The 27,774-nt window shown below is 39.7% G+C and overlaps 1 protein-coding gene across 2 annotated transcripts; it reads right to left on the bottom strand.

Moving 5' to 3' along the window:
• On the bottom strand, positions 1-26,425 carry slco2b1 (solute carrier organic anion transporter family, member 2B1). Of its 2 annotated transcripts, XM_028467038.1 has the most exons (16): positions 26,175-26,425; positions 26,023-26,070; positions 25,670-25,771; positions 23,168-23,305; positions 21,451-21,610; positions 20,298-20,525; positions 19,857-19,955; positions 16,948-17,078; positions 15,187-15,274; positions 14,065-14,229; positions 10,833-11,022; positions 6,617-6,758; positions 5,260-5,423; positions 5,054-5,118; positions 1,594-1,714; positions 1-486 (listed from the first exon to the last, which is right to left on the bottom strand). In XM_028467038.1, exons 2-16 carry the CDS (start codon positions 26,041-26,043, stop codon positions 288-290), a joined length of 2,013 nt encoding a protein of 670 aa, XP_028322839.1. In that variant the 5' UTR covers positions 26,044-26,070; positions 26,175-26,425; the 3' UTR covers positions 1-287. The 2 variants fall into 2 exon arrangements, with proteins under 2 accessions (XP_028322839.1, XP_028322840.1); XM_028467039.1 differs by lacking the exon at positions 26,023-26,070 and having other exon boundaries at positions 26,175-26,424.
• Between the last annotated feature and the right edge of the window lie 1,349 nt (positions 26,426-27,774).

Genomic DNA, 27,774 nt, shown 5'->3' with positions numbered 1-27,774 from the left:
TACGGTTTCAAAACATGCACTTTATTATTCAATATAAACATAGGAAACTCGTAAACAAAGTATAAAACAACAGTCACGCCGGGGGTGAAGAGTCACAGACCCGCCGTACAGCGGAGAGAGAGCAGTGGGCTGTGACCGTATACTTTTAGAGAACTCAAGTGCATAAAAGTTCACAACAGTCTTCAGAGAAATCTGGAGAACAAAGTTGGGCTCAGTCGCTGTAGAAAACTAGAATTGTTCTGGTTGATGTACGATGGACAACAAAGTACTTGGTGATTTGTGCCTGGTCAGATTTGGCCTTCCAGGAGTTGTTTTTTACTAACTGAAGAATCCTCCTTCACATCCTGTTTTCTTTTCAGCTCACAATCTTCTTTGCTGGCTGCTGGTTGCAGTGTGTGACTCTGAGTTCTCCTAAGCAGGACTACGACTGTCAGCAGGAAGCAGAGCAGCCCCCCACACACAAAGACCACCTGCAGACCCAGAAACCTGCAGCACACAGAGGAGGCACATGAGTATAGGCACGTTTTACAGATGGTACCAATAACTTTATTCTCAGAACTTCACCTAGAACTTCACACTGATGGAGTTAATACTTGTCTCCACAGGCTGATGTGGAGACATACAAGACCAGCGTTTAGAAATATTAGGAACAAGAGCAGATTTTGATCTTGATCACAGAACCATGATCATTCACATTTTGATGGCTTAGAAGAAACTTTTATCCCCAACAATACAGTAGGTCCAAATCTATGGACACCCCCAATCCAATCCAGATGAAATTTGGTGAGATTATTGAGGAACCAACCCGGCATAACTGAGTCACATTTCATAAAGATCAAACAATTACAAACCGGGATATTAATTTTTCAAATTTCACCAAATATTATTTGAGATCTTGGGATTTGTTCGATTTTTCAAACTGATCGATCCAGAATCAGCATTTTGATCTGCATCCCCTCAATCTTCCGTGGGTGTCAAACATATTTTAGATCAGGGCCCAAATACAGACCAGTTGGATCTCAAGTGTGTTGCAAATTTTAGGCGGGAAAACAAGCAATTTTAACATTATTCTACCTTGTAAATTCAATGTAAAGTAATGGAGGTTACAGACAATATCCAATTTCTAAATTCCCTTGAGTTTCTGATAATTTTTTATTCAGTTTGGACGTATGTATTTGTAAGGGCTGAGATATCTACAACTGAATTGCTTACGTATTTTTACACAATGATTTCGGTCTATCAACAGTTTGACATAATCTTGTTTAAAAAAAACAAACACAAGGTGAAAATGAGTTCCTTGGCGGAGGTAAAAATCAGACGGTTCAAGTGTATTATCAGCAGTTTGAGCAGAATAGTCAGGAAAAGGTTAAAAACAGAACAGAGCACAGATGTCACTGTGTAGATAAATACTACGTTAGTAAAGGTCGGAGAGGTCACCATGGAAACATGATGTCAGAACAAAGAAGGTAAGTCCCTGTGGAGTTATAAAGTGAAGCAGGCAGGAAAAGCTCCATGGAGACATGAGAGGTCACCATTAGGACACAGAGACGTAAAACAGCCTCAGCCGGGTATACTGTAGGTCTCCCAGGTCACCTCTGTCTGAAGCGGTCCAGGTTGTAGTAGAGACAGGAAGTCTGTCTGCCACATTTTTGGCCCCACAGTATGCAGGTGGAGTCAATGACGCTGCCATAAAGGACAGGACCTGGTAGGAACGCTGCAAAACATTCATTAACAGCAGGGGTTAGACACAAATACACACAATCACGCACAGTACAATGACTTAACAAGGGTGTCAAACTCATCTAAGACCAGGTCCAAATACCAACCAGTTTGATCTTAAAGCTGCAGTATTTAGAATAGTGAGACTTCCCCCTCCCTGTTTTGAAATCTATCATCCCTTACTGGTATCCTCATGAACATGCACATCTGTGGAGCTCTTAGCAACTTTTTTAGTGACAAATCTCGGTCTTCTCTTGTGTTATTGGAGACTTCTCCAGCTGGAACGTCCGCCATTAAACTTTTACTACATCATCAACTTTAGTCGGGGAACCAATAGTAATACTCTTTAAGCACTCTATTTGTAAAAAGATCTCTGATTGGCTGAAAGGTTGTGTCACACTCATTCATTTATAAACCTCATATATAGAGCCCAGAGTAGATGCAGAGGTCCCATTTCCTAACACTTTGAATTACAATTTGCTCAAAGGTGATTGTGAATTTTTGACCAAATGAAGCCAAAATCACATACATACTGCAGCTTTAAGTGGGCAGTATATAGGACGGTAAGTCACGCGAGATGTTCTGAGAGTCACGTGACAGTCTGTGAAAATTCAACATGGCGGCTCGCTGCCTTGACTAGCATACTTTGCACATATTAACACTTCTTACCGTTAAATCCACGCCACAAACGAGAGCCGACCACGCGCCCTCTCACCAGCCAGAGTGGAGGACCTCGAAGACTTCATCGACCGATATTACGCCGAGTACGTAATGGAATCCGGACCGAAAGCCGCGAGCACATCAGGTAAGTCTGCTAAACGCCGAAAAAACGAATCAAAATCAACAGACACGTCAGATCTGGAGGCAGAATCCCACACCGAGGTCCTAAAATCCATCAATAAGAGGCTGGATGTGGTCGACTTGCTGCACCAAGATTTTCAGGAAATGAAAACCAGCCTGGAATTTGCATACCAACAAATTCAGGACTTACAGAAAGTCAATCAAGACATCCATTTGGCTTTATCTGCGGTGACCACGGAGGTAAAAGAGCTGAAAAATGAAAACAAGCTTCTTAAAGAGACAGTCCTGGATATCCAATCTCGCAATATACGAGACAACGTAATATTCTCAGGTATTCCAGAAACCCCCAACGATGACCCAGAGGCTCTGCTGAAAAACTTCATGTCGTCTGCGCTTAAAATCCCAGCAGAAACCGTGAAAAACATCACCTTTCACCGAGTCCATCGTCTCGGTCCACGCAGAGGTAACCACCCACGCCCTATCATTGCCAAATTTGAACACTTTCAACAGAAAATCCAGGTTAAAAGTAAAGGTAGGGAACTTAAAGGTGCGCAATTCGGCATGAATGATCAATTCCCTCGAGAAATAAATGAACGCCGAAAAACCTTATATCCTATCTTCAAAGAAAACCGACAGAGAGGCCGTAATTCCAAACTGGTCGTAGACAAGCTTTACATTGATGGCCAACTATTTAGGGATTCTAACATCACCCCCTGGCTCTACTAAGAAAAATAAAATAAAACATATTAAAATAGCACTATTTAAAAGGTAAAATGTGTATGTGTGTGTGTGTGTGTGTGTGTATATATGTATTCTATGTGTATGTATATCTATATATGTATGTTAAAATTAAAAAAAAAAAATTAAAAATTAAATATCAACAATAATAATTAAATATGTATGTATGTGTATATATATATATATATCTAAAATAATTGAAATAATTCAAAAGATAAATAAAATAAAATCATGGATATGTGTATATATACTAAGTGTGTGTGTATGTGTGTGTGTGTGTATGCTCGCTCAGATGTTGGTAAACACGTATAGGCTCCTACAGTTTCACATGACACTCTCTACCCCCATGTCACCTCTTTCTTCTCCAACCCCTAACCTTTTTTTTTCTTTCACATCCACTCAATACCCCCCCCTTCCTACACTTTATATAATTACCCGTTGCGTGTTTTATTCTTTTGGTACTGGTGGTTGTTGTTGTATGTTTGTGCTTCTCACTAACCTTCTCAACCCAGCCCCTTACCCTGTGGTGGTATCGCATGATAAGCATTTCTTCTCTTTCTTTCTTGCATTGAAGTCTATCATGACACAGCTGTGCACAAATGCTCTCAGACTCTTGGTTTTGCTCACATTCGTAAGGACTAAACCACACTCCTTTCCATGTCTCAGTTTACAGCAACATCTTGGAATGTGCGTGGCATTCGCTCGCAGGCAAAAAAGATCAAGATATTTGATTATGTATCAAGATTAAATGCAGACATTGTTTTCTTTCAAGAAACTCACTTACTTCAATCAGAAGAAAAATCTCTGACAGACTCAAATTTTAACAAAATGACGAAAAATGTGAACATTTTTAAAATTATTTTAAGGAATTCTTTATGCGAATAATTTGGGGGAAATTGCAATTGATTTTGAAGCAAGTGAGGTTCTTTCAATAATTTGATATTTACAATGACTGCCATCATGTGATATAAGCAGGCAAAAACTGTAAGCCCTTCAAATATGGTAGAGTTCAATTTAATTTGTGTATTTGGTGTACTTGTGTATTACTTTTTCATTTGTACTTTCTCCCACTGGCCAAATTAAATGTTCTAAAGCAGCGATTCTCAACTGGTGGGTCAGGACTTGTATACTGGGTGGGTCGCGGACAGCTGGTAAACAAGTTCGGATGAACTACGGCCGGGCCCGTGGAACGTCTCCGCGCCGAATAGCACATACCACGTTTTTGAGAATTCAGGCAAATGACTCGGTTCCACCAAGTAAAATAAATTAAATTGTGTGACGTAAAATCATAATCTACGTTGAAATGCCTTTGAAAAGATACATCATACGACGTTGATGCGTACACATCCATAGATTATAGCTACCAAATTTCAGCCCAATCCGTTGACGAATAACAGAGGAGTAGTGATTTTAACTAGTGTACACAACAACAAGAAGAAGAACTAAAAAGTGAGTGGCGTTTTGTGTCCGGTAGCCCAGCCTAAAAATACATAAATACTTACTGTAATGTCTCTCCTGTTGGATTTGAAATGCATGTTGCACAGGAAAATAAATAGATTTATGTTTTAAAAAAGATTATATATGTGTGTTTTCAACAGCTATTTTTGAAAAACTAAATTTGGTTTTGTTGAATTCTTAAAAGTGGGTCGCAATTTAATGATAGTGGTAAAATGTGGGTCCCAGGGTGGGACCTGTTGAGAACCCCTGCTCTAAACTTGGTCCCTGGGCCTTGAGTTTGACACACGTGACTCAAAGAAAACCCTGAGTCCACATTCTTTTAGAGTCCTGGACTCACCGAGAACTCTGAACAGCATGTACTGAACTCCCACAGAAAAAGACTTGTCCTCTGTTGGCACCGTCCTGCATAAAAAACAAAAATGAACCAGCATCAGAACAAGTATCAGAAAGGTAAAGTCGGTAGATAGAACTTGACTAACTCTCATGAAATGCTTTCTAGATGACGTCAACGCTGTTTATTTCTGCCAGTCATATTTTTGGTACCTGAGGATCATCATGTATGAAGGCGTTTGGGAAAAGGAGGCGATGAAGCTGGTCAGACCCAACAGAACCATGAACGGGCGAAGAAGGTGAGAACATTCACTGCCGCAGGTCCCAGGAAGAGCAAACCTGAGACCACCCCCTACGCACCGACAGTCAGTGTAGTTCTGAGGAAACAGAAGAAGAAGAAGCCATCAGTCATACAGACAACAGTACAAACTCCTAAACTTTGTAAAAACAGCTCAACTTCAGATTCAAAGGAGTTCAAATGTAACATATTACAGATGCAACTATTACAGGAAACTTTATATATAAATATAAATAAACCCAGTATTTCAGACAATTAGAATATTGTGGAAAATATGGATCACAATCTAATCAGCCATATTAACTGAAAACAGCAAAGGTTTGGTAAGGTTTGGTTAAATGGTCCAATAGGCTACACTACGCAATCACAGGAAGACTGTTGAAATAACTGTTGTCCAAAGAGCACAAAACTTAATTCCAAAAGCTTTCATGAGTATATTTCTAAACCAGTAATTGTACTTGTACTAAAGTACATTTTAAAAGAAGTAAAGTAATTTGTTACATGTCTACACCCAACCTTTACCGAGAAAATGATTGTTTTTTGTTTCAAAATGATCAACGGACATTTTGAGATTACAAAAATAAAATGACCAGACAACAATCAAATGCATCACATCATAGCCGACCAATCAGATTAAACCTAATGCACCGCACCAAAACAGTATTGAATGCTGATTATTTTCTTACTGTTAGAGTTCATAAATGTAGCAAAACTTAAAGCCTGGAAATGTAATTTATTTTAAATTGAATTTGTTAGTTACAGTATTTTCTTTTTTTTTTTTTTTTAAATTGTTCATTTTGATAAATTTTATTTTATACAGATGCCTTCATGGAAAATAAATTAAGATTTTGTCTCTTCCTTTAGAGGTTTCTACATGAGATGTTTACTGTATTCAAGGGAAACGCGGCAAGATTTATTACCAAAAATAAACGTGGGGGGTTAAAGGGGGCGGGGGGATGGGGTTAAAGTAACTAGTAACTTTTACTTTGAGTACTATTTCATTGAGCTACTTTTTACTTGTACTTGTGTATTTTATGTATGACCTACTTGTACTTGTGCTTGAGTACAATTTCAATCAAGTGACAGTACTTCTACTTGGGTAGGATATATCAGTGCTCTGCAGTCTAGGATACAATTGTTTCTCAATGTTAAGTCTCATGAAGGCCAAATCAAGACTAAATCCATCTAAAAACCAAATTAAATGTACAATCTGAACCTGATTTATCATCATCTCAGGGCTGAGATAATAATATTAATGTGAAAATTCCTCACGGTTGGATTGTTCTTAGCATCAGTTTCCATGGACGAACATCCGGCGCTGCACGGTGACGTAAACTCCACGCCGTCTGCCCCGCACACAGGGTTAAATGCCTCCGACGGACAGAGACACTCAGAGCTACAGGGCGAGTCAGAGCTGGAGACAGAACAAAGGTCAGAAAAAGGTCCAATCAAAGGGAACCTCAGAGCTGAGAACCTCCTCAGGAAAACTCCCAACATTTCCATTGAGCTTCACCAGGTGAACTAGTGACCAGGTAACAGCTGGAACAAGTCCTACAGTCAGTTCCAGTATTTTCTTGATCTGAACTAAGGCTATGTTCACACTGCAAGACTTAATGCTCAAATCCAATTTTTTTGCCCCTATGCAACCTGTCTCTGATCTTTTTATGGCAGGTCGACCACCAAAATCTGATTTTTTCAAATGGATATGTAGTCTTAAATCTGATACGTATCCAATCATTTGCCATGCAACTGCTGTGTGAACGGTCAAGGTGGATTTAATTCGCATTTCACACGTAAACGTCAATTTATAGCAACACCTGTAGGAGTGATTGGTGCTCTGCAGCTGCAGGTTGTGCGCTGTCTTCTGCTCACCATGAACCAGAGAGAGCCAGGCTTTATGCATCCACTGATGAATCTATCATTGTTCTGCACAAGAACATGGATTATCCTTATATTTGATACGTGAATTTTGTAAATAGAGCCACTGTCTCATGGCGCACTGTGCACCTGTGTGTGTGATGTGCGCTGGTTTTCCCGTGCGCTGATCTCTTCTGTTGACATTAACAGTTGTCTGTTCATAAAATCAATGCTTACCACTAAAACAAGCATAAATATGTCATTTGTTTGAGGAAAAAATAAGGTTTTAACTGTCGGGTTCGGATATAAATACCTAATGTCTGTCGACCTGTTGGTTTCGGTTTTGCTCTGTCGGGTTTGGGTCAAAGCTTGAAGGTTCATTACATAAATGGTCTGTGTTTAAAAGCAAAACGGCACCACAAAAAGCCAAAAATTAAATATATTGCTCTCTTTTTCTTTCTCCTGCTCATTCATTCTCTGGCTCCACGGCACAATCACGACAATGCGGATGCGGGTCAGTTGGAAGCCGCAAACCGTTCACACTGGAGTTTGATACAGGTCACATTTTAAACGGTAATGTGAATGGACAAACAAAATCAAATCTGAGCAAAAAAATCAGAATTGAGCATTAAGGCTGAATGTAGCCTAAGAATGCCTTGTTTGGTTCACTTTAACAGCATTTAAGTTTGTTTTCTCACATAATTTGCTTTGTTTGCCCTGGAACAGTTCATACCATTTGACAAAAAATATCAAAAGGATGGAGAATGAACTTAATGTAATCTAGAGTGCAATGCATTTTAGGCCACTGACATTTTTAGACAGACTAAAGTCCTCTTCTTTATGGATTTGTATTTTTTGACTAGTTCTGAATTTAGCTTGGATCAGTGTCACTACTAGTCTGTACCTAGACCCTCCAAAGGTTTGCACAGCTAGCCCAGCCCCTCCAGATGGGGGGCATTAAATGGTACCAATCACAGAAGAGTTATGGTATACTTATGCTATGGTATACTTAAACAGTAACTAAACCCCAAAACTTCTGCTGAATACATATGTAGGTTATTTGGGTGTTTAGAATAGCGGCGTTTAAAATAACGGCAATTTTTACGCCGTTACAACGCCTTTATCGTTACTGAATGTTAAATGCGGTGCGTCACATGCATTGATTGAATAAACCGTTATCCGAAAGTATCCCCGGCTTCTTACTCAGCTCTAGTGAAGAGGTGGGTTAAAAACAAGGTGAGAGATTATGATTTGCTAAGGCGGCGTCATGTTTCATGGTAGCCAATCAGAGCCAGTGTTTTGACACGTGTGAGCACACACACACACACACACACACTGCAGATTTGATGAATCAGCAGAGATGGTGAGCGTGGAGCAGTTCGATGAAAAGTTGTCATTTTTAAGGTGGCGATACAAACACTACTTTATATTAATTATGGTCAAAGGCAAGAACGTACATGTGAAGTGTTCATTATATCCAGGAGTGAAGACTATGTCGACATCCGTTGTAAGCAACTCTAATTTAATGATGCACCTCACGACACGCATCTAAAAAATCTGAATTCTTTGACATACAGCAACTTTTTTTTTTTTTTACAGTAATGCAAATAGTTACTTTCCTTAGTAATGAGTTACTTTTATTATAGAGTAATTCAGTTACTAACTCAGTTACTTTTTGGAACAAGTCATGAGTAACTATAACTAATTACTTTTTTAAAGTAACGTTCCCATCACTGGGTATGAAGTAGTGCTGTTGATTGATACTACTACAACTCTCAACATTTTCATCAAAGTATTTAAGTAATTTGTTGTATACTGTCAGAGTGACTGCCCTGTATGGGTTGAAACCCGGCTATTACACCTGATTTTTGCTATTGACTGAGAATGATACTCTGTGACTGGTAGAGATTCTTGCTCTTTGGTTGGCCATGGGGTGGATAGAGGAGAAAAGGCTGAGTGAAACAATTCTCTACTCTGATTCAGCTGCTGCACTGCAGGCAAGAACTAAAACATTCTTAAAAGCACCCGTTCTGACCTAGTGTTAGAAGTCGTTCCCTGTCTCCATCTAGAACTAGCTGGGTTAAAAGTAAGTTTTATTTGGATCCCTGAGCACAAGTGACATCTTAGGAAACAAAATGACTGATACATTTGTTTAAGAGGCTTTCCTTTAACCTCCAATTGACACCAAGATCCCGCTAGGTAACCTAGAGTGCTTCAGCATTTTTAAAACAAAACATGGCAACGTGAATGGGAAGAGGAGACGAGAGGAAGACATTATTTTAGTAGTCAGCCCTCAATCAAGAATAATAGGCTCTGTATAGAACAAGTAACCATCATAAGACTCAGGCTGGGGCATTGTGAGCTAGCTGATTGTCTAAACGTTATTACTAAACATCCAAGTGGACTTTGTCAATGTGGACAACCAGAAACAGTAAAACATGTGCTTTTATTCTGCAAAGAGTATCCTTCAGAACGGGAGCGCATGTTAAGCAAGCTCATGGTTTTGGGGTTAGGAAAATTCTCTGTTGTGTCTATTTTTTCCAAATCTAGCAACTCGAGATCCATTGACAGAGAGCCGTAGCTAAGTTCCTACTCTCCACCGGTCTCTATTCAAGAGATTAAATGTGATAGCGAAGTAAACAACGGACTGTGGGAGGCAGCATTAAGCCTTCCTGGAGCATCGTAAAAAAAAATTAAAAAAAGAATAAGAAGAAGAGATTCTGTGACGTCCTTGAACTATTGTGTGTCACAAACAAGCACTGTTGGCTCCGCCCCTCCTATAAAGGTTGGCACCTGTAAATTCTACGAGTTGTGAATAGAGAGCTACAGTGAACATTAAGTAGCTAGTTAGCATAGCATAGATCAGTGTTTCTCAAATTTTTTTGGCTCAAGTCCCCCCTTATATAGCATAATGATGGAATGAAGAAGTGATAACACATTTTTAAGAATCTCATTTTGTAAATGTCACTGTTCAGTTCATGTTCTAATCAAGATCATTTCCATCATCATTATTATGATTATCATTTTTAGCTTGAAATAAACATTATAAAACCCCATGTTTTAATGCTTTCATTTATTAATTTTCCACAATCACTCATTTTGTTATTACTCTTTAATATATGATAATCTGACCTCCATTTACACACCCTTTAAACTCCACAGCTATAACATGCTAATGTAGTTCTTTCCTTTCACTTTTATTAATTCATGTTTACTCACTTTAATCAACTTAACCAGGTTTAGCACTGATCTCTGTGGTACACATACACTCCATAACTTAATCTATATTAGTACTGATTTTAGCATTTCCACTCAGTACAGGCCTACTGGTAAATGACTACCTTTAAAGTCATTTATTTAAATGAATATATTTCCAAATACAGTTGGAAAAAATATTCTCAAACATTGACAACATGAAACATTTAAAGTTGGATACTTTCGTGGCAAATTGTGTATTATTGATAATGTTGGTCTTTAAATAGAACTCCACACATAATGAGTAAAACTATGCGGCCTTAACTATTCTACTAGTAGTGAAATACCAGTCGTCTACAGAGCATTGTCTCAACTCATTATAGGAAAATAAATACTTTGCTTAAAGTTTTCACGTGAACATCTGAGCTCGACATACCTGTTTGGGAAAACACCGGCCACTGGTTGGGTGGAGCAGCCAATGAAAAGCAGAGGCATGGCAGAAAACATGCAGAGCAAGATGGCGCCTGTGCATAATTTACTGGCACCAAGGACCGACAGTTGGAATCGCCGCATGATAGCACCACCGAGGACGGTTCCCAAAACCGCCAACGGGATCCCAATTCCTCCTGTAGAAACAGAGCAATGATCCAGTGGTTTTCAGTCAGAATGTAACCAGGACAAACAGATTCAATTAATCACAGAAAGGTACAAGAAATATTGTTGTATCCTTGTATAACCAGGCGGTTAAAGTGTGGTAGTTTCCCACCGTCATATATTCCGTGAAAGCATCATCCCCGTCTTCCGGACGCTTTCTTAACCGCACCCTCTGATTAGCAGGATTATAAGCAGGTGTGCACGCTGTAGCGTCTGCGTGTTCGGGGCTCCTAGGCTCACTGTCAGGGGCTAAATGTGAGAACTATTCTCTTCAAACTTTCGGTATTAATGTACTCTTTAACATGTTGTTGCCCTGTCACTGGGTTAGACTATCGATGGAGTTTGCATTGAGGGGGAAATGCTGCTCTCGTGAGGCGCCCTGAGGGAACCGGGTTTCCAAGAATGGAAGGTAGCTTTTGTCTTGCTTATTCTCCATTGAGTGTAGATGTTCAGGAGGATAACTGATGTTTTTATACAGTTGGACGCTGTTGTTCAATAAGCTCTCAATCATGTTCAATAAACGTAGCACCATGCACTTTAACTGAATGAAGTGAGGTTTAGTTTATTAGTTTGGTTTGGTTGATCTTTTTCTAATGTTTGGGTTATTTTTGGTTGATTTACTAACCTTAAGTTTGTTAATATTTTCATTTCCTAAACTTGACATTGTTTGGTAAAGTGTTGTTGGTGTTGGAAGTTTATTATGTTTTTGTATGTCAAGCTTTTAAACCATATAATGAAATAAAATAAGTATTTTTATTATAGTTGTTGAAGATAAATAAAGTATCATATTTTGCTCCCACTTTAGTCTCTGTTCATATTCTTGCCAGACTAATGCAGTCATATTAAATTCACAAAAAGGGAACCCCTGCTTTCCCATTGGTTACACTAGTTTCAACTTAATAAAAACTACTTACCATAGTTTGCTACAGTATATCTGTAGCATTTTGTCTGAACAATTAAGTTATACTTTTAGGCAGGGGCTATCCGTACGGTTGCCATATCAATATACCGACATTCTATCCGTACGCAGCGCCCCTCATTGGCCAATTTAGGTCACGTGCCTAAGACTAAACCTAACCGTAAACCTAAAGTGCTACGTATGTGTACTTCAGTAAACATACCAATAGCACCGGCGGCTGTCCATAAGGCAACCGTACGAATAGACACGTTCTTTCTTTTATTATGTGTGGTGTTTGTTCCTATAGTAGCTGTTTTCATTTAGTGAGTCATTAGGTCCATAAATGTCCATAGGCTCAGAGTGAAAAGGAATATGTACGTAAACGGCAAAAATATGCATACAATTACAGATTTGATGCATAGTGGCATCAACACATGAATCATTTATCCTGAGCAGTGTTCGACTGCAGGCGAGGACGACTGATCTTGGTTAGAAATTACCGTAAGATTCTAACTTGCAAAGCCTGATGTATAATTACTCTGTTTTACCTTTAAGGTGTAAGTATTGGCTCCTTTCCTCTTAAACCAACCCTCACACCACGGATGTGGAGCTTTATTGTGCCTACACTCGTGCAGGTTCCTTCTACTCTTCTACATTCACTTTCAGATCAGAACACTTTTTCTTCACCGCTGCCACATTTCAGTTTGTGGCACTTAGCTTTCATTCATTAATGATGCTGCTGCTGAGACCACCTAATAAATACTTTAGTTTTTCTGGCCTCTCATCACTCCAAGCACCTCTACTTAGTTCTGAAATTCCTTTTTTGTATTTTTTTTGCATGATGTGTAGCGTAAAATCCCATTGGTCAGCAGGCTCATTTAGATGCAAAAAGCATTCATGAACCTTTGCATTGACCATTTATAGAATGTGGGTGCATCAAGGGTAAAATATGAAGGGAATTCACCTGTAGAACCTTTGGCGTTGATTGTGATTTATAAATGGAAATGTACGTGCAGGAGAGCTCAGCACAATTTTATGAATTAGAATATTTTACGCATAAGTATACTTATAGTATGGATCATAATGGTACCCTACACGTTTTCATCTGGTTATCATCTTAATAAATTAAGTCGTTTTTACTTAAATTGTGTCTGTTTGAGGGACAGTCCTGAAACTAGACCAGTTAAGAACCCATATAGTCTAAAGCAGGGGTTCCTAATCTTGGGGTCGTGAGACCCAGGCAGGGGGTCGCCAGATGCCTTCAAGAAGCTAAGAATATTGTCCCAAACTTGCCTCTTTTTTCTGGCCATATTTTTGCTCATTTTAATGCATTTTTGCTACATTACTCCCATTTCTGCCACTTCTTCATCAAATTTCTATGCCTTTTTTTGCACATTTTCCCCACTTTCAAGACATTTTCAGCACTTATAAACCTTTTCCACCACTTTCCCACCTAATTGCACATGTTGACCCGTCACTTTTAACCTCTTTTCACCATATTTCATTCAATTTAACCACATTCACAATTTGTCATTCACATTATTTGCCAGTTTAAACTAATCGCTCCTACTACTGGCAATTGTTCCAATATTGACACTTTTTATCTATTTATTTTTATCACTTTTTCTGTCCATTTTTAGCCACTGTAATTTGCAACTTTTAACCAATTTCTGTGGTTTCACCACCTTTTCCATCATTTTTAGTCACTTTTAACCCATTTTATTTCTGATTAAATCAATGACTTACAACTTTACTATGCCTATATACTACTAGTACTTCCTGTATAACAGTGGATATTATTCAGATGAATAAATAAATGTGGTTATCACAGATTCATAGAACAATAGACCATCATTTTGCTGACTTTATGGATGGACCCCAAAAATCTCTCCCCTTTATTCCCCCTTATAGATGGTCCTGTCTCCACATGACTGTTCTTCAATGTTCATGTCTGTGTTCAACCACCTTCAGGTATAGTGGGGGTCCCCGCTTTCTGGAACCCTTATTTTGGGGGTCCCGGGCTGAAAAGGTTGAGAACCACTGGTCTAAAGTATGTGAAAGAGAAAACTGAATATTCAATCTACTTCAGGTACAAAGTGGCGGTTCGTCCACTCACCAATCATCATGGTGGAAAGGGCCACCGTCATACTGAACTGCTTCTCGATAAACTTGGCCATGAAGGTGGCAAGGCCCGACAGGAGCGCTGCCAGGTTCACCTGGGCTAGGACCACCAGCAGGTAGACAGGGTTCTTCAGTGTCCGCAGGGCGACCCGAGGGAAGCCTGAGGCACAGAGCAGGAAGACCACAGACTGAACAGGAGCCATATCCATCAGGGCATTCAGTTTGTAATAGTTGTAATAGTTTGTCTGCTTGACCAACTATTACATCCAATTAATCAAGAAAAGTAACCATTCATAATTTGTGTTCTTTACTAAGTAAAAGAGGATACAATAATAGAAATGTTTGCAGCTGTAAAATATGTTCTAGATCTTGAAAAGTTCCATTAATCATAAAGTTAAAAACTGTTCAATAGTGGTTTTGTGCCTCTGTACCACTTTAATGTGTAGGTTATGTTGTAGTGATTAGAATGTCCGCTTCACAGCCAGAAGGTCCTGGGTTCAAGCCCTGGGGTGGACCATATAGGACGATGCTGCTTACAACTGTACAGACTGTCCACACTACCCAGGTACGTCGCAAAAAGCACAAAAAACAATCATTTAATATTTTAATAATGAAAATAACACATTTATCATAGACCTATATCTATTTCAGGAACGTAAACCCTAAACTCTAATTAAATAAAATGATGTGAAATATCTCCAAGTTGCATTATGCTGTAATTCATCAATATGTCTGTTCTCCTTTTCCACAAACCCCTCCAACATCTCACATTGTGTGTGTGGTGCATCTCCTCAGCCACACTGCATTCACTCACCAGCTTGTGAGCACAAATCTCTCACTTTAACGTTAATAGATCTATTAGCATGTGCAATAAATGTAGCGCTCGTTATTTGGGATCTTTGTAAATTGGGGCCTTAAAGTTTCCTAAAATATTCAATTAACTGAACTTCAAGTTTATTAACACAGTGAAATAATATGCTTTCACTCAAAGCTAAATTGCATCACGGGCTGAATTAAATGCTCTAATGGCCAAATTAGGAGACTTTGACCCCAGTGCAGCTTTAATGGCCTACAGTCCCCTCAACCTCAGACAGGAAGTAGATTAGGAAAGTCTCACTTTTGAGGAACTGAGGAAGGGTCAGTTCCCTGAAAGGGTCCGTCTGCTGCTGTTTACTGTCAGCATCCTGGAGGGCTCCGTCATCGACCTAAACAACCAGAGAACAACAAAACTTTTTTGTGTGGGTTGATCTAAAACCACCAATTCAAGAGAGAAGACAGGCTGCTGTCAGACAGTAATGTCACTTCCTGTCTCTGTCGTATATTTTAAAGTCCAGGACATCAACAAAAGGTTCTCCCAAACAAGATAACAATATCTATTTTAGAATTATAATGTTTTTGCATTGTTGTGTTCTGTTTAAGGGTGTAAGACAAAATTGATTCAGTTATATATCGCAATATTTCACAGTGCGATTATAGTATTGATCCAAAAAATGTCCAAATCAATAGTTTTAATAATGTTTAATGAAAAAAACAAAAAAAACAAACATTTGCGCTAATGTATGCATAGCATGTAAACTCCCGGTCACTAGGTGTCAGTGAACGCACCATTAGACCTTGTTAAACTACCTCACTTATTTTCATAAAACATACTGGGCACTTTTATAGGTGGTTACTTTTTTTTTTTTTTTTTTTTTTTTTTTATAATTTAAGAACTGAACAGAATCAGAATGTGATGTAGAAGCAAAAGTTCAACTTTTTTTGATAGATATAATTTTCACAGTTTGATAAACATCCCACTTTTTGGATATTTGTACTTGAATTACAGTCAGTTACCATTTACTTGTTCTCGCAAGTTAAAAAAAATGAAATAAATTGTATTTCATGCCATTTTTTTTTACTTATATCGCGATGTTACTCGTATTGTTCAGTATCGGTATATATTGAAACGTGACATGCAAATCGTGAACCTATCATATTGTCAAATTCATGGCAATGCACACCCAGAGTGCTGTTTATCAGCCCGGAGGCTGTGAATTGTTGAAACCTAGGACACTTGGACCCCATTGTCGTGATCGGAAGATGAACCCCCTACTTAGGCTTATGGAAACCTGACGTTGAGCTCCAACAAGTCTGTGGCTGTGTTGTAAATGTCATACCAATGTACTTCTCATACTAAGTCTGATGTCAAAATGAGTATGTAATGCATTCACATTTATAGTATGAAAAGATTGAGTATGGGATAAATACCAGGATGTATACTATACAGGGACTTTTTTTAAGTATGCATGGTGGGCACACTAGTCATACTCAACGTCCCATGATGCATTGCGAGCAGAATGTAAAATGGTCCTGGGACCGGCTTCAAGTTAAAAGTCAAACATCCCCATTTCAAAATAAAAGCATCTCTTCTTGTCTTCCATTAATTTTTTAACGCTTTTATAAATAGGGCTCTTATTTTGAAGTTAACTGGAAGTTTTGTCAGTAGCACAGTTGCGGACAATATGGAATCTCCGAAATGTGTAAATGAAATGTGTTTCCTCGAGTTTTATAGATCAAATGAGCACATGAAGAACTTTCAAAGGTGGAGAATCAACAGAGATATTTAGCCTGTGCTTCAGATTTTTGTCCTTGTAGGTTCCAAATGCATCTTGGGAAACTTGACAGTATTCTTCAGTGGGAACGCTCATCATCCTAATCATACTTATAGTATATAGTAGACAGTATATACTCATTGGGTTTGTAGTTTATGGTACCGCACATTAGTGTGATATTTTGAACACATCCTGTGAGGAAACTCCATACTATTCACACATATTTTGGTTAGCTTAGCACATAGCAACACTCCTGGAGCAGGAGTATGTATGTCACTCAGCGTTACCTCTTTGTCCATGTTCCGTGGGAAGAAGAAGTATGGCAGTGCAGTGAGGAAGAGGAGGGCAGAGGTCAAGAGGAAGCCGAGCCACCAGGCGCCGACCCAACGTAGGTCTGAGGATTCCAGCTGGATCTGGTCTGGAAACAAGATGACGGAAACATGAGCCGCATTATCCATGAATCCATCATCGGTGTTCTACCAGGGCCAAAGTATCATTCTCTAACTAAATCATAGACAACTGTTTCTCTAGGATTTCCACTGGAGTTACTGGCCATTGATCAGATCAGGTTTGAGTCTGGTTTTAAACAGATTTATAGAAAACATAGAAAAGCCTAACAAGTGACCATGCAGCTACATTCTGAGGCACAGAGAACAGTGTATATACCGGTATATATAACGGCATTTAATTTTCTTTAATCTGACAGCTAAAACAATTCACTAAAACCTTTGAATCTGATTTTTGTTTTACTCAAATTAAAATAAATCACAAACCAATTTGTTATAATAATGAAATGACGCACATCTCACTTGAACAGGCAATGTGTAAAACCAAAAACTAAATACACAACAATATCTGAGCACAAGAAAGCCGTCCTTTATTGTGCGGATCATTTTAGTGAATTAGTTGAAGCTACCAAGACAAAAAACAAAGACTGGACACACAGAATTAACTAATAATGTAATGCTTAGGGAGTATGATATAAAAACATAATTATATTCTATACTTTCATGCTTGGGTCAATAGATGTACACAATCTGTTAAAATTTAAATCAAAGAAAGGAGGTGGTGTAGGAGGTGTTCTTAGTATAAGAATGATATTAATATCTACTAAAAAATAAATAAATACATTAAAAAAAACTTACATATGAGCTTGACAATAGATTGTGATCTAAAGTACTTACCATTGTTAGTAACATTTCTTTTTGTATATTTATGTGTATACATATGTATGTTTCTTGCATGTAAACTGTTGATCTGTTATGTTAATTGTTTTGTGAAAGAAAACAACCACTGATATATGAATTATGACGATTACAGGGGTGGGAATTTATAAGTTTACTTCCTCCCACTCCTTTTCGAGTTAATGTATATATGAAAGTATGTTAGTTTGAAAAGAGTAATGTGTATATGTAATGTACAACAAACTCAGAATAATCAATCAATCAATCAAAGAAAAATAGCCTCTTGACAGTCCATGCAGCGCCTGTTTATAATTCCATCTCGATTATGTCATTTTCAGGTGTCAGGTTGGGAAACATGAAGAGGTTTCCCCTGCTCAGAAAATGCTAAGAAATAAGAATTCTGGCGTCATTAATCTTATTCTTTATTGTGAATAATTGAAGAGAGAGAATCAGGGTTGATCCAACAGGCAGCAAACTGCTTGAGCAATCACATGGGAACAAAAACGAACCCAGTGACTAAAGAGATTTATGAGTGACAGAAAAACAAATCTAAAGTCCTAACAGTCCATGGCACAATGAGTAAAGTGCAATCCTAACCAGATCTGTTCAAACACGTCTGGGCTGGGTCACACCATGCTGCGACCTGCAACTCAAGGAGTTGTTTTTGAGTTGCTGACTTGAGTGAATAGTGGCTATGTGACGCACACACACGCACACACACACACACACACACACACACACTGAATCCAGCAGTGGGCCCAAAGTGTTAATATAATAATAATACTTGGATTCATATTTAAAAGCAGCTCAAACATTTTCAATTTTTTGCAATTAATTTACAAAAAACTACTCGGATGTTGTTTGCATAAAGACAACATTTTCTTTGTTCTGCAGATAGTCTGACCATCACACTGTGGTCCTTGGTTCAAGTCCTCATCCATTCATCAGTTTTGAGGACAAACTTCTTCACCTCTCTCATGGAGCCAGAGGAGTACACCCTCTACAGACCTAAGAAACTTTTCAATGTCATCATTTAATAATTTAAGATTAATATCAGTGAACCTTTATTGGTTGAAAGGGTTACCAGACCTAATTATAATCTCTCTGTCCAGGTCCCCTTCCATCAGCGAGGTCTCCATAAATACCATTATTCAGAGACCATTCCATTGACGTTTATCCGTTTAGCCTTAATGACAGGACATTAGCCATGATGGCTTAGTTTCTTTCTACCCTTTTGAGGATGTTTTATAAGATGATGGAAGTCTCCTGTGCTCTCTCTTCTCTTCGCCAAAGAACATATACTGTATGAAATGATCTTAGATGAAAACTCTTACTGGACGTCATTGATATGTGACAAAGATGTCTCCTTTTTTGGTACTGAGATTTCTCAGTAAACAAGCATCATTTTGGTTGAAAGACAACAAAGGTGCCTGATGACATACTTGATGTTCAGAGGTGCACAGTGATTGGTCACTGAGTCGCAGGGGAGGGACAGGGGCGAGGCTAGTGGCTCTGGAGCCATAGGTTGCCAACCCCTGCCCTAGGCGCACTCAAATGTGGTAAGATTAAGAACAGGGCAGAGAGTTAGGTTCTGATTTCAGGAAGTTGGATCACACGATTTAAGAAGCCAGTGCAGATGGATTTATGGGCAAGTCGGACCAGGACTTTCATGACACTGAGAGGGGCTGGCCAGACCAACGAGGAGTTATTTTTAGGTCTTGGCTTGTACACACCGCAGACATGAGGTGTTGCTGTAGCTCACATATTCTGAAGTATGGTATGTGTGGGTCCACTCATAAGCTATTTCCCCCTGGGATTAATAAAGCAATTCTTACTTGTGGGTTAAGATCTCTGAGAACAACCCAGGGTTTCTGCTTCACCATTACCTGCCATATATCTCCCTCAACCTCCCAGAACCCCCCCCCAACACCAGATGAGGAGGCACTTCAGCATTCAGAAAGGCCAAAGAGTGCATTAATAAGTAAACGTCCATCAGCATGAGTGTCACTCACCGGCAGGCAATCTGTTGAAGTCCACGAAGTATCTCAGCACAAAGGAGGTGGTGATAAAACCGAGGGCTGGGCCAATGGAGGTCATGGCCAGGAGGATGCCTATTGGATGAGAGGAGAAACGCGTGGTTGTTTCATCATGATATCTTCATCAAGATGAAGCAGGAGGCCACATCTGAATCTATAAGTACCAACACTACATCTTAACTAGAGGAACCACGTGTTATATCTTCTAATCTCCCTGCCTAACGATCTTCTAATTTATGGTGAATTGTTGCGCTGAAAAACAATAAATATGCAACTCAACAGAATGGTCTGCATAGGGATCCAACCATGGCTTTAATGGGGAATAAGATGATTGTGAATTCACTCCTGCACCAATCTAGTAGAGACTTCTGAATTGACCTCTACATGGAAGCTCCAACACTAGACTCCGCCTCTTACCCAGGTAGAGTGGCGAGTTCTTTCTGCTGGCAAAGTCATCAATGTATGAGATGCCAAAGGGCTGGATGGGCACGGCGGCAATGCCCAGCAGCAGCTGACCCAGGACCAGCAGGGGGTAGACCATCTGATGACCAACGCTGTGCTGTTTGGTGCACGTCCGATTGGAGGACAGAGAGGCAAAGGAGCTCCCTGATTGGCAGAGGCCTGAGCTGTTATCACTGGAGAATGCTGGGAACAAGAGGCACAGGTCAAAGTTGAGGTTTAAGCTCAACAATGTCACAATATGATAGATCCAAAGTCAGATTCCACTAAATTTCAGTCATAATTTCATAATTAAAATGAATCAAGTCATTATCAGATTTAGCAAACAATGTGGTTTTGTTGATTTTTGATTTGAGTAAAAAAAAGATTCTGCTGAGAAAGAAAGGATCTTGTTGTGATTCCCTATGACATGGTTTACTAACACCACAAGCTGGTAGTCTGTTACTGGTTATTTGCAATATCACACGAGAGGTTGTGCTGTTACACTGAAATATCAGCACTCATGTGATTCGGCCGTAGATATTCAAACAAGTGCTGATATTTCACACAACACCATGACCTTGACTGTGATATTGCTTTTATATAACAGTTCTAAAGGCGTATTTTATTGGTTAACAGTAATAAGATAAGATGGTCATGATAAGATTTGGTTTTGGTTTTAGACTGGCATGAATTACAGTCTCTTATTTATATTATTGTATATTTATATTCAGTTGAGTTGAAAAGGTCATGCCAAAGTATATTTAAGTAGTCATTAGTCAAATATGTATTTATTTATTTTTATTGTGAGCCCAGTATTGTATATCATTTCGTCTCATGAACTTTGTATATTGTCCCACCCCATTGTTGAGTTCTTTAGTAAATATCTTCAGCTCAGGTCTTAACCTTCTCAGCATCCTACAGGCTGATTAAAAAGAACATTCAATACTAGAACACACATTTAATTGTGAATACTGGTGTTAAATATCAAGTTGTTGTTTAAGAATATTTTTTATGGACAAATTAATATTTAACTTTAAAGGTTACGCTAAAACTTATTGGAAAGATTAGAGAGCAGTATGTTGACCAGGATTAATGTAGAGATCACATTAGACCGAGGGTGTTATCTTACATCTGCGACCAGTGTAGTCGTACGCCTCACTGAGAAAATGTGGCGCCGCTATCATCAGCGAGGCCAGACAGGCGAGAAGAGCCCCACCCCCGATGAACCGCGGCCGATGGACGCGGCTCCCAAAGAAACTCACAAAGACGATGAGGACAGTGTTCCCCACCTGGACACATGCACGCATACACAGGGTGAATTACTGACAATGTTTTCAGTTCACAACTACTCCAATTCTGCAGCAACTTCAAAAAGAGTGAATTGTACCAACATTTCTATATTTAACCAAAAATTACTCCACAAGAAAATGGCTCAAATATATTCTTTTTCTCTAATGCTGCATATGAATTTCTGCTGGTTTTCTTTGATATACAGTAATACCTAATTTTGACAATAACATGAGTAGAATGTAGTATTGTAGCACTCCAGACCAGTCTCGACACCACATTTTTGCAATCTTGGTCGTGATCTTGTCCCAGTCTCGACTCTTAGTTTTGTCTTGGACACAGTGCATTCTTGTGTCGAGCAAGTCTTGGGTCATGTTGTAAATGTTATACTAACGTACAACTCATACTAAGTTTGATGTCAAAATGAGTATGTATTTACATAGATAGTATGAAGAGATTAAGTATGAGAAATACCCGGATATATAATATTTGGGGACATTTTTTAAGTCATACTCAATGGTCCCATGATGCATTGCGAGAGTAATGTATAATGGTCTTCAAGCTAAAAATCAAACATCCCCTTTTCAAAATAAAAGTATCTCTTAATGTCTTCCATTGTCTCTCTTGTAAATAGGGCTCTTGTTTTGAAGTTAACCGCAAGTTTTGTCAGTAGCATAATGGAGGGTCTACGAAAATCTCAGAATTATGTGAATGAAGTGTGTATGCGTGAGTTTTATGGATCAAATGAGCGCATGTTGATATTCTACTTGGTCACTTTCTCATTTCAAATGTTTTTAGAACTTTCAAAGTAAAGGTGGAGAATCAACAGATATAGTTAGCCTCAGTGTGATTCAGGTTTTTGTCCTTGTAGGTTCCAAATGCATCTTGGGAAACTTGAAAGTATACTTCAGTGGGAACGCTCATCATCATAATCATACTTATAGTATATTGTAGACAGTATATACTCATTGAGTTTCTAGTGGATAGTATAGAGGGTGACATTTACAACACAGTCTCGAGTACAACACTAGCAGAATGTTTAACAAAAGCTACAACTTCTTTGTGTTAAAAGAACAGAATGGTGTACTGTAAATTGGAGATTATGGTAATACCAAAAAGTATTCAACTGTATTGCTTTCACATAGTGTTACTCTGCACATGTACAGATAAATAAAAGAAGCATCACTCCTTATGTTATTATTAATCATCAGTTTAACATCAGAAAGTTAAACTGAAAAAAATGTTCTTTTGAAATAAATAATACCAGTTGAAACTCAATTTATTTACTATCAAAAGCACAAAGGATGCACGAAAAGCTTCACTAATGTGAATTGTAATAAAAACACAACCCAATTTAGAAATACTAATCTTCCTCAATAATCTTTGGTTACCTAGCTGATGCAGTGCTAGCTATACTTTAGGTATATTTTAACCATTTTTTTCTGGTTCAGATTTTTTTTTAGAGTGATTGTATCGAGATTGTGGAGTTAAAATAGCCACATTTATTTATTTATCTATTTATTTTACACTGTGCCAGAAGAAAGATGTGCTGATCAGACCTCATTGAAAGAGACCAGCATCCCCGACCTCTGACTGGAGAGGCCATAGCGACGTTCAATGGTAGAGATGGAGCTCTTCATGCAGCCTGACACCAGGAGCTGTGCTAGCTGCAGCAAACTGTGGCACAACACGAAAAACTGTAAAAAGAAGAAGGTAACAGGAAGTGAGGAAAGAAGAGGGAACATTTAATCCTAGAGCTGATTTCTCTTTGGCTTTTTCTCTATAGCAACTTAAACAGATGAGACTAATGTGTCCTTTGTTGAGGGCTGTGTGACCAAAGATCAGTCTGTCTCATAATGTGAAGGAGGACCCAGATACACACAGAGAGAAGGAAGGAGTAATGCTCATAAAACAATTCAATTTAATGGTTAACTCATAATTACAAAGTACAACACAAAGATTAAACAGGGAAACAACACCTCAGCACTCGAGCACATTCTGTGTTCAAACACTCAGCTAAGGAGTGAGGGAGGCTCGTCAGGAAATGAAGAACACCTGAGTGGAAACAGGAGGGAGTTTAATCACTCATAGACAAATTGACATGAGTGAGAACAGAGATCAAAACAAGATTATCAATTAACCAAAAGGTACACTACAAGTCCTCTTGCATTAAAACAAAGACACAACTGATCATTTGTTGTTTTTGTCACTATTTCATTTTATTTTATTTTCTGAGAACATTTTCACCATTAAGTTCAACTGATAACATAATCTGCCCCTTTACTCTTGGACCTGCTCAGCCAGTACTGCTATGTGCTAAGCTAATATAAATATACTGGGCTAGTTACTATAATGGAGTTCCTTTGCACCACATTACCCATCCTGGGGGTAAAAACGCATTAAAATGATAATGTTTGAAGGGAATATGAAAAAAAGGAAAACGTGGAGTGAGTGTTTTTAGTGTCAAAATAATCATTCATGGCAGCACTCATCTTCAAAGCTGCATGTCAATTATGATTCACTGACCTACTCAGGTCTACTTTTGACTTAGTATCGATTTGCTCCTCAAACAATCACTTTACATTTGGGTACGTATAACCATAACAGGGTGGTGGGTTGGTCTACATCAAGATTAGCCTGTCACGTGGTTGCCTGGCCTCTCCCTGGTCAGGAGGGTAACCATGCAGAGTTTTGGTCCATTTGGGTGATGGGCCTCTGGAGTGGTGCTGAGGGGTGTGCCTGGGGGCTTATATCTGTGCTGTACTGGTCTTGCGTTGTATGGTGAGGTTTTTCATCTTTAGGTGCTGGCCTTGTTTTCTGGTTGGCTACGGGGTGGATGCTACAGTGGGATATCTTGGGGCAGCCCGTCTTGCTGTCATGGAGGGTGGGCATTGTGGGGCAGCATTTGTGTCAACGCTGTGGCTGGTGTGAGTTTGCGTGGCCCGTGGGATGGTGCAGTTTTCAGAGGAGTTGGACTCATTGTTCTAGTGTGTGGGACCACCTGGTGGGTTATTTTGTTAACACCAGATTGATTGATGGGTATGTCCAGCACTCAGATACCTGGGGGTGGCGGATCTTGCGTATCGTTCTTTAAGTTGTTGAGCAGTAATGCGGGCTGGCGGGTGGCCTATGGATTGGCAGCTGAGGTAGGTTTTGGGGTGACTTGGCCAGGAGATCCACTGTTAGGGATTTCTGGGGGAACAGTGAGCTGGATTGGTTGACCTGGCTGGTCCAGCATGAGTTTGCTGAGTGGCCTGGTCTGTGCTCCTGTGCTCCTGTTTAATGTGGCTGTGAGGGTGGGGGGAGGGTCCCATCTTAGGCATTGTCCAGCGGCGCTGCGTCCTACAGCTTTGCTTTCTCAGTGCTGTGTGTGATACATGTCGGTGTGGTAGTGTGAACAAGACTCAGGTAGTAAAGGGGAGATGCACTGGTCTTCGGTGTGGGACGCTGTGCTACCCACACTCTGGGGCTGTGGTGGGGGATTAGGTGTATGTCTGGTTGGCCTCGGTAGGGTTGCTGTGAGCCTCCTTATCTTGTTTGTGCCGCGAATCGGCTTGGTGTGGCACTGCAGTCATTCCTCGGCTGATTGCCCCCAAGGCCTCCAATGGCCCTGGTCCCTCTAGGCCTGGGACCCAGCCTTTGCTGTTCCCAGGCCAGTCACTGGTCAGCACCCTTAGGTGGGGACCTCAGCTCCTTGTCTGGATACCCTTGGCCCTGTCCCGGTGGCAGGGGGTGTTTGATTCCATATCTTCATAGTGTCTGAGGAGGGAGATGATTTTGCCCAATAGTCTCTCTACACACGTTATTACACTGGCACAGCAGATTTCAGCAGTAGTAAAACATTTTACAAACAGTACGAACAAAACGTTTTCACTCTTGTCCTTTTTATTGTCCTCCTTAACTCCTTTTCCATTGTATTCCCCCCTCACAGACGTTTTACGCTGCCCTCCCTTTTCATATCTTTCCTCAAATAAGTCTTAACCTTCAAAGAAATAAAAGAAAAACTGAACTAGTTTCTTTCCTTTTAAAGTTTTTTTTTTTAAATGAAACCTGAGATTCACCTTGATGCTGTTAAAGAGACATCTTGGTCGGGCTGGAGAAATCGAGGAGGAGTTAATGAACTCATCTTTGGCTCCCATCTCCAGTGAGGAGGTCTTAGAATCCTGTGAGGGACAGAAAAAGCATTCCTGAAGGTGATCTATTTATGCTCAAGACATTTTTTACTTCAGAAATGAGAATTACACAGACACTGGTCTGTTGTGTGATCATGTGATTGCAGTGGTCTGCTGGTGGCGGGGGTTTGGATAAACATACACGCACATGCACACGCACACACGCACGCACGCACGCACGCACACACACACACACACACACGCACACGCACACACACACACACACAGTTGTCCTCACTCACTGTCAGTGTATATCTGAGCATTAGCAGGAGAACCAGTTACCAGCAGACCTAAGACCACACCAGATTCAACAGTGCAGGGAGAGAACAGGGTTAAACAGAGTCAGCAGGAGAACACACTGTGAGAGACACACAATAAATAATTGTAGCCTTACTGCTGAGCTCCCTTTCCTTTTCCACAAGCACGAGTTGATAGTGAACGACTGCAGCTGCTGACTTCACATGTCTGCTGAGTGGGTGTAAACACTGGGCTGTCCTTAGTTTATTGGATCAACTTCCTGTGAGTGGCTTTCACAGCTATTGTTGAAAACCTCCACCAACTTGAACATCAGTTATCATGTTTGTGAGAATCTGGACCATTAAACCAAATCTTCAACTTCAGGAACTCCAGGGATGGATACTTTCAGATGGACAGAGACAGACACACACACACACACACACACACACACACACACACACACACACACACACACACACACACACACACACACACACACACACACACACACACACACACACACACACACACACACACACGCACACACACACACACATCTAATGACTTGTGTTTGTACCAGAGCTGGTATCCAATTACAGCTCCTGTGGGAGTGGTGGTTTTACTGAACCCACATTCCTGTGTATGTATACTGGAGGACTAGAAATGCTGATCTAAGATCTGTTTTGTGTCTCTGCCTGTTTTCAGACCGCCACATAATTTGGCCTGGTTTGGAAGTCTCTGGACTTTACCTTTTCTTTAATCTTTTGAACTCAACAGTTTAAAGAGTAATTAAACACAAATCCATGTTTTTCCTGCTGAAAACAAATGTCTTTGGGTAAGAAGTAGTTCTGTTGATAGATCCTTGTCCAACTATTGACATTTCAGTCAAAGTATTTCAATTTGGCCTCTTGTAAAAATGTAAGTCGGACTGCCCTCTACAGGTTCAAACTTGGCTATTACAATCAAATTTTGCTACTTGCATTAGTCAATCTCTACGCCAAACTTCACCACCCAGCCTGAATAACTGCCACCCAAACCACAAAGAGTATCCAGAAGGGGATTCAACCTTCCCTGATAGGTTGGGCATAATGGATGACCACACGTTTCCCCCATTCATGAAAAGTTCCACCCCAAGTCCATCACCCCGAGGCTATGCACAACTACAACTTTACACATGTGACTGCTTACAAAATGTAAACTGCTGAATTATTGAAAATTTCCTTCAACTAATTAATGACAAGATGGAGGTGATTGTCTTTGGTAACAAGGAAAAGAGGACTGCTGTCAGAGAGGACCTTGAGAAGACCAAGTCCCAAACCTTGGTGTTCTGATTGACTCAGATCTGACATTCAGCATCAGATCAAATCTATCACAAAAACATCTTCTACCACCTAAAGAACATCTCCACAATGAAATGTTTAATGACTGAAAGATCAGGAGAAACTGGTCCATGCTTTTATCTCCAGCAGACTGGACTATTGTAATGGTCTTCATCAAACATCTACAGCTGGTTTAGAACAAATAGGTCAGAGGTCATTACTGCAGTTTTAAAATATTTACACTGACTCAGAATAGACTTTAAAGTTCTGCTGCTGGTGTATAAATGTTTGAATGGTTTGGTCCAGAATACATCAGTGACATGTTAGTCAGGTATGAACCCAGCAGGTCTCTCAGATCTATGGACACAGGTCAGATAGTGGAGCCCAGAGCTCACAGTAAACATGGTGATGCTGCTTTTAGTTGTTATGCTGCAAAGA

Source organism: Gouania willdenowi, chromosome 14 (assembly GCF_900634775.1).
Source record: "Gouania willdenowi chromosome 14, fGouWil2.1, whole genome shotgun sequence".
In the NCBI taxonomy this organism is placed as follows: domain Eukaryota; kingdom Metazoa; phylum Chordata; class Actinopteri; order Blenniiformes; family Gobiesocidae; genus Gouania; species Gouania willdenowi.
This window is presented reverse-complemented; position numbering and strand designations above follow the sequence as displayed.

Coding starts and splice junctions, on each gene's coding strand:
- slco2b1 (XM_028467038.1), bottom strand. CDS start 26,043: ATGCTCAGATATACACTGACA. Junction 14,230..15,186: donor CCTTCCTCAGTTCCTCAAAA/GTGAGACTTTCC, acceptor TCTGTGCCTCAG/GCTTCCCTCGGGTCGCCCTG. Junction 5,424..6,616: donor ATGCTAAGAACAATCCAACC/GTGAGGAATTTT, acceptor CTGTTTCCTCAG/AACTACACTGACTGTCGGTG.